Source organism: Suillus discolor (genome assembly GCF_016758755.1).
Source record: "Suillus discolor strain FC423 chromosome Unknown F5147scaffold_36, whole genome shotgun sequence".
NCBI lineage: Eukaryota > Fungi > Basidiomycota > Agaricomycetes > Boletales > Suillaceae > Suillus > Suillus discolor.
The window spans coordinates 430,892-438,352 of NW_024541283.1; the positions used below are offsets into that span (position 1 = coordinate 430,892).

The following is a 7,461-nucleotide window of genomic DNA, read 5'->3' on the forward strand; positions in this document are numbered from 1 at the left end:
TCGGTTTTACATTCATGCAGTCAAAATTTGCTGGCAAAGTTGGCGGTTGCGTACTCATGGGGATTGGTTGACAGTGGGATGGCTCGGAAATGAAGGTTAACAGCCGCCACAGCGGGGAGGAAATAGGAGGACACATGCTGTAGTCCACGTCAGATGGGAGATGCAATGGAATCATTATGGATCTCCACGTCTATCAGACGGAACACCGATTGGCGAATTAAGGAATACTATCTCACGGTTTTCCTTCGTTATCAGATAAGCTCGAACCATATATTCACGCAGTTAGTAACAGCTTGTCAAGCAACCCCGGAGCTACTTCCCTTCCGAGTCTGCATCATGTCCGTCGCCAAAAAGGCCTCCCATCTGTCTTCGACGTCCATGCACACGACATTTCCTACAAAAACGGTCGTCGTTCTGGGCGGTTCCTACGGAGGTGTGCTCAACACGAGTGGCATTGAAATTATTTTTTGCTGACTCTCCTCCAGGCTCAAGAGCTGTTCAAGTTCTTGCAAAGGGTATGCCACAGGGTTGGAGAGTTGTTTTGGTAGATAGAAATTCGTGCGTCGTCCCGGTTTCTAATTCAGTAGATGTATTTTCCGTTGACCTCCTTGACCCTTAGACATATGAATCGTGAGAGCTTTGCTATTTTCGAGCTCGGAAGAAGCCTCATTTTGTGTTTTAGACGTTTACAACTTCCCTAGATATGCTGTTCTAGCCGGTCACGAACATAAAGCATGTAAGTGTGCACTCGATCCGCATGCTCCACTCTGGACAGACATTGACACCTCTTTTACTAGTTATTCCATACAATAACTTCCCTACTAGTTCTCTGTCCGACATTCCTTCATGTTCATCTCATGTTCGGGTGCAAGCAACTATCACCTCCATAGACAACCATCGCATCACCCTCTCTCCGAATCTGCCAGGATCACAACAATCAGACTTGGACTTAGACTTTGACTATGCCATTTATGCTCTCGGCTCCCACTTGCCCCAGCCCATAGACCTTTGGAGTCACCAAAAAGAAGGCATAGTGAAGTCGAGTTTGGAACCACCAGAAATACCAACCTACGGAGGAACGAAGTTGGAGGGTATCTCATCCCTCCAAGAACGCCAGAAACGCGTGGCGGCTGCCAGGTTCGTGTTGGTGGTAGGTGGCGGTGCGCTTGGTATTCGTAAGTGACGTCATTATACTGCGGAAGACGCGTTTGATGATCATGTGTAGAGTTTGCTTCCGACATCGCTGCGGTATACCCACAAAAGCACGTCACGCTTCTGCATTCCCGTCGTCGTTTATTGCCAAAATTTGACGACGCGATGCATGAAGAGGGTGAGTCTTGTGTGTTGTCTATTAAGTGATTTCAACTCAGCGATGATACAGCCCTTCAAGGTTTGCAGGAGCTGAACGTTAGGGTTATTCTTGGAGAGCGACTTGATTTCGAGTCTCTCCAATGCACATCCGCTACGCAGGGATCTTCCGAACCACGCGTAGTACGGACTCTATCAGGGCAGGAGATATCTGCTGACCTACTGGTAGGTTTTTCCAGATTAACGAGAGACAGGGAGCTAAATAAGCACGTTATCAGCTCCTATGCACTGGTCAAACACCGAACACGGGGCTCCTTCGCGACATGGACCCTCGTGCTGTATCACCAGACACTGGACTGGCACGTGTTCTGCGCACTATGCAACTTTGCGTCCCACCACCTTCTGAGTCTCACAAGCTTCAGGCAGATGATGTCCTACATTATCTAGAGAAGTTGACTCTTGATGCAGAAGAAGGGTCAGAGTCGTCGTCGCCATCGTCGCCAACTAGCACACATGCCGACATACCTTCGACGTCGCCCCTCTCATCCACGGATACCCTGGTGGAGTCCCACCTATGCCAAAAGACTTTGTACTCCAACATCTTTGTCGTGGGCGATGCAGCAGACGCGTTCGACGCGATCAAAGCTGGACATACATCATATTATCAAGCGGAGGTTGCCGCCCGGAATATCCTACGCCTCATCTCTCAAGATGAGAAAGTTGGGATTGCGGCCGGGGACGACCTAAGTTCGGAGCTCGAGGAGTATGCGCCTGGGCCCCCGGCCATAAAAGTGACCCTTGGTATGACGAAGTCAGTATATGAGGTGGACGGGGTTGTGGGCACGAAAACTGATGGTGTGGAAGATTTGAATGTTGCTATTATGTGGGCGGCGCGTGGAATGCGCAATGTGAGCGAGGAGGAAATGTTTGAATAACTGATGTTTCGGTTTGTGGGCGGGAAAGCGCTTCGTGCATTCGTCCCATTCCGTATAGTATTTGTTCGTACCGACTGCATGCAGTAAAATATGTTTGCTATTGTTTTTCGATGGGTGGCAGTGGCAAGTTGAAAACAATGAGACTATGGTTTTAAATTGCACCTAGATTACTTGCCTCAACCTCAACCTCAGCCTCAGGTAGTAGTGCCACGGCTCGGCTACGGCCCGCTCTAGTTACTTGGTCTGCTGTTTCCAATAATGAAATGTTTATGACGCAAAAACACGTGATGAAATTCAACGGTGGTTACAAATACATTAAAGGGAAACAGTGACTTGGTGTTATTGGGATAAAAATCGACAAAAATGCGTTCAATTGTGGCCTATTGTGTGTCCATAACCTATGCTGATACTTCCCTACAGTAGATAAGTGGATGTGGTATGATGGCGAGTAGGAGAGGAGCGTGGGAAATGTTCAGGTCGAGACCGGAAATGGCTGTGTTGTAGCCGACAAAGTTCACCATGGCTATTGCAATGCGTTGGTGACAGCCTGATACATCAAAGGTATTGCGCTTGCACTGATTTTAGAACACAGGTCCACTACAGTTGCCCTGTTTTGATGTATTACTATGGCACGAACTTGTGGCGCATAATCACATCAGCACAGTCATTCAGGCATAAGTAACTTCATATACTGGTCTTACTACCGACCGACTGACTCGGAAATAACGCCAGTTGAATAATGCGCAGGCGTAATTTCAGCATAACGCTTACGGCCGATGAAGAATGAAATGATGCGAGCCAGACGCTGGCACAGATGGCAACAGGTAAGCACATACAAACGAACTTTAAAATTTTCAAAGAGGCACTGCGACACAATAGAAGTTCGATCATTGGGACGTCCTTGATAGACGCTCGTCAAAACTAATATTAGAATGCGCGGATGAGACGCTGGCTATGGTTTTGAAAGATGCGGTATGATCGGTTGTTCATATGCATACATAGTTCTTCTACTCAGACTGCACCGTACAGGTATCGGGTAAGGCCCGTCCTACTAGTAGAACGAGTCAGGTCCCCGCCCAGGCATGGTCTATGATAGCCGCTACTACCGTGTCCAAATTTCAAACCTCCTCGGATAGTTATGTCAGTCTCTCCTAATACTAGTCAGACTATATAGAAGGAAGACAGTCATTCCTTGGTGATGAGTCATGTGATTCCAACATGTACAAGAACAACATAGACTGCGATGTCACGTATAACTGACCAAGTCATCTGAAAGTCGAAGTTCAGCACAAATCTCATGCTAGGGGCAGTGAACCGACTGCGGTGACAAGGCACATCATACTGGCAACTCAGACGCCCGGCACTTGGGGTAGACCTTTCGTCTGAAATAGATTATATCGTTCAGATGACTTTGGGAAAACAAATTCAATCCAATGCGCGCGCGGAAATTAAGATCAAATTACGATACTGATGGCTGGTTTCCTGGCAGCGACTGAACGTGTGCGTGAATGATTGCACTAACTGAGCCCCCACCCAGCTGTGCAACATCCTGCATCACTCCGAGTCCGCCACATTTCAACTAGTACAATTATCTGCACTGGTACCACAATGGAGATCCACAATATATAAACTCGGGGCCTTCAACAGATCAGACTCGTGTTCGAACGATATATTTTCCTCACCTGTACAAGACCTGTCAAGTAGTAACTTATAACTGTATCTTTTCCAAGTCCTGCATCATGTCCGTTGCTACAAAGGCGTCTCATCTGTCTGCGACAGAATTTCCTACAAAGACGGTCGTCGTCCTAGGCGGTTCCTACGGAGGTGTGTTTTCAACACGAGCGGTGTTGAAATTGGGTTTCATTGACCCTCGTCCAATCACCGTCTAGGTTCAAGAGCTGCTCACCTTCTTGCAGAGGGCATACCACAGGGTTGGAGAGTTGTTTTGGTTGATAGAAATTCGTACGTTGTCCTGGTTTCAGATTCAATGAACGTTCCGCTAACCTCTGATGTCCTCAGGCATAGGAATCGTGAGAACTTTGCTACTTTCGAGCTCGGAATGAATATTCATTTTGCGTTTCAGATTTTTACAACTTTTCTAGATATGCTGTTCTTGCTGGTCACGAACACAAAGCGTGTAAGTGTGCACTCGATCCGCGTGCTTGACTCTGGACAGATACTAACTTTGTTGCCCTTAGTTATTCCGTACAATATCAATAACATCACTTCTAGTTCCCTGTCAGATCTTCCTTCATGTACATCTCACGTTCGGGTGCAAGCGACTATCACCTCCATAGACGAACATCGCATCACCCTCTCTCCGAATCTGCCAGGATCACAAGAATCAGACTTGGACTTGGAGTATGACTATGCCATTTATGCTCTCGGCTCCCACTTGCCCCAGCCTATAGACCTTTGGAATCACCAGAAAGGTGTAAAGTCGAGTTTGCAACCATCAGCAATATCAACGTACGGAGGAACGAAGTCGGAGGGTATCTCATCCCTGCAAGAACGACAGAAACGTGTCGAGGCTGCCAGGTCTGTGTTGATCGTAGGCGGCGGTGCGCTTGGCATTCGTAAGTGACGTCATTACATCACGGAAGACACGTTTCACAGTTATATATAGAGTTCGCATCCGACATCGCTGCTATATACCCACAAAAGCGCGTCACGCTTCTGCATTCCCGTCGTCGTCTATTGCCAAAGTTCGATGAAGCGATGCATGAAGAGGGTGAGTCTTACGTATTGTCTATTAAGTGATTTTTAACTCAGCGATGATACAGCCCTTCAGGGTTTGCAGGAGCTTAACGTTCGGGTTATTCTTGGAGAGCGACTTGATTTTGAGTCTCTCCAACACAAATCTATGCCAGGGTCTCTAGAACCACGTGTAGTAGAGACTCTATCAGGGCGTGAAATACCTGCCGACCTGCTGGTAGGTTTTCCAGATTAACGAGGAACAACAAACTAAATGAGACCATCATTAGCTCCTTTGCACGGGTCAAACACCGAACACGGGGCTCCTTCGCGACATGGACCCTCGTGCTGTATCACCAGACACTGGACTGACACATGTTCTGCGCACTATGCAACTTTGCGTCCCACCACCTTCTGAGTCTCACAAGCTTCAGGCAGATGATGCCCTACATTATCTAAAGAAGTTGACTCTTGATGCAGAAGAAGGGTCAGAGTCGTCGTCGCCATCGTCGCCAACTAGCACACATGCCGACATACCTTCGACGTCGCCCCTCTCATCCACGGATACCCTGGTGGAGTCCCACCTATGCCAAAAGACTTTGTACTCCAACATCTTTGTCGTGGGCGATGCAGCAGACGCGTTCGATGCGATAAAAGCTGGACATACATCATATTATCAAGCGGAGGTTGCTGCCCGCAATATCCTACGCCTCATTTCTCGAAATGAGAAAGCTGGGATTACAGATGGGGACAACCTAGATTCGGAGCTCGAAGAGTACGCACCCGGGGCTCCAGCCATTAAAGTGACCCTTGGTATGACGAAGTCGGTGTATGAGTCGAATGGGGTTGTTGGCACGAAGAATGATGGTGTAGATGATTTGAATGTTTCTGTTATGTGGGCGGCGTGTGGGATGCGGGATGCGAGCGAGGAGGATATGTTTGCGTAATTTGGTCTTTTGGTTTTCGAGCGGGAATGGTCCCATAATTTTCTTTCGTATCAGGAGAATTCTCCCATGTAAACTTACAACTTTAGTTAGATTTCGCCGGGTGCGAAAATTAATGGTAGCTAGCTCTAGGAATGATAATCTAGTGCAAGCTAATGACAATTATTGGCAACCAGTGCGGTGTCACGAAATTATGTCGAACGAATGCGAGCTTTATGATTAGGTGCAGATAGTCTGTAGCAAGCTGAGCATGTGTTTTTATGATCTAATGTAAAACATGAGAGACAAGTAGGCACCGCCAATGTGACAGACACAAGCTTATATCACAAGGGTAAATACACTACAAAAATGTCTACTTCGATTGGCCAAAAATCAGCATTCTAGACGATTTTGAAATTGTAGTGTATCCACAAGATGTCAAAGATCGAACAGATTTAGCTAATTCCAATTTGAGCCAAAAGCAATGGATCGAACCTCCGACATATCACGTGACTTACCGTCGGCATCCAAACAAGACAAACGACTCCACAAGGGGGGAACATACCTTGTTTTGCCCACCTTTTTCCTCGGAGTCTAAGCCTCAACGGAACCGCACGATACTGTTCTGGGTGCATCTGTAGCTCGTTCCATTCGATTGGTGTCTGTCCCACCATGGCAACGTGCATCGATGCATATTGATGTACTGGACTCGGAACAGGTCCGAGTGAACGAGGGAAACTCAATCTATCCTCGCACGACGAAGTCGGCGGGGATGTGGAAGAAAACCTCATGAACACTTTCAATCAGCCGCTCAACACAGGTCATTCCAGGAACGAAAGACACGCATAGCAAGGATATTTGCGACTTAATCTGTGACGGGCCTTGAGAGTATCAAATTCAATTCAATGATTGTAGCTATGAATGCTTACCATTTTCAACGAAGCGGTTCATCATTTCTTTGGCTTGCGGACAGCTGTCTCAGTCAGAAGCGACGGGAAAGTCCGTCTCGAATACGGAGCCGAGTGACATGGGAAAACGACACTGCAAGTGTGATGTCTTATCGTGTCCATACCAGATCCTACTCACTCTTTGCATGATGATAGCTTAATCCCACTGGAATGTACCCCATATTTTCCCATTAATTATCATTGTTGTCATACTGATACTATAGTCAATCCAGTCTTCGACAGGGACATTTTGGAGGAACAAGAACTCAGAAAATAAACGAGCGTCTGCGTTAACGTTCAACCACAAGTGCAATCCTAGCCCTACAACACCCTACAGCCAACTGTCACCTTTATGACTCACACACAACTCCCACATCCGCGCTGCATTTACATCGTGTTTGGCATGTCAAATACTTGCAACCTCGTGCCAACCAGCCGTGTTCAGTGTCTCGCACTTCTCGACGATAATGAGAAGATAACATTTTGAGGTCTTACATGGATCGCGTACAGGTGTTCTATTTTCTTTCATGATAAAGCAATATCACTGGTCTGTGTTCATCATTTGCACATGTGAACCTTCGTTCGCACTTGCGTCTATCACCTGCTTGTGCATGCTGCTGGAATCTCAGTGAGCGTTCTTTCACGATCAACATT

The 7,461-nt window shown here is 47.1% G+C and overlaps 2 protein-coding genes across 2 annotated transcripts; both read left to right on the forward strand.

The window, feature by feature from the left end:
- The first annotated feature begins 292 nt into the window (after positions 1 to 292).
- F5147DRAFT_701634 (uncharacterized protein) lies at positions 293 to 2,387 on the forward strand. Its single transcript, XM_041437745.1, has 8 exons — positions 293 to 433; positions 486 to 558; positions 620 to 630; positions 683 to 736; positions 798 to 1,175; positions 1,226 to 1,330; positions 1,382 to 1,533; positions 1,587 to 2,387. Exons 1-8 carry the CDS (start codon positions 337 to 339, stop codon positions 2,241 to 2,243), a joined length of 1,527 nt encoding a protein of 508 aa, XP_041291566.1. The 5' UTR covers positions 293 to 336; the 3' UTR covers positions 2,244 to 2,387.
- Positions 2,388 to 3,982: 1,595 nt separating this feature from the next.
- Positions 3,983 to 5,884, forward strand: F5147DRAFT_701650 (uncharacterized protein; the record flags this gene model as incomplete). The annotated part of the gene is made up of 8 exons (XM_041437746.1): positions 3,983 to 4,067; positions 4,133 to 4,205; positions 4,346 to 4,380; positions 4,442 to 4,498; positions 4,523 to 4,819; positions 4,870 to 4,974; positions 5,027 to 5,175; positions 5,228 to 5,884. The coding sequence occupies 8 exons, from the start codon at positions 3,983 to 3,985 to the stop codon at positions 5,882 to 5,884; spliced, it is 1,458 nt and encodes a 485-aa protein (XP_041291567.1).
- Between the last annotated feature and the right edge of the window lie 1,577 nt (positions 5,885 to 7,461).

Bases quoted from the DNA above. Each gene is read 5' to 3' on its own strand.
- F5147DRAFT_701634 (XM_041437745.1), top strand. From the start codon at position 337: ATGTCCGTCGCCAAAAAGGCCTCCCATCTGTCTTCGACGTCCATGCAC. The intron at 1,176-1,225 runs GTAAGTGACGTC...GATCATGTGTAG, and splicing joins TGGCGGTGCGCTTGGTATTC to AGTTTGCTTCCGACATCGCT. The intron at 1,534-1,586 runs GTAGGTTTTTCC...GCACGTTATCAG, and splicing joins AGATATCTGCTGACCTACTG to CTCCTATGCACTGGTCAAAC.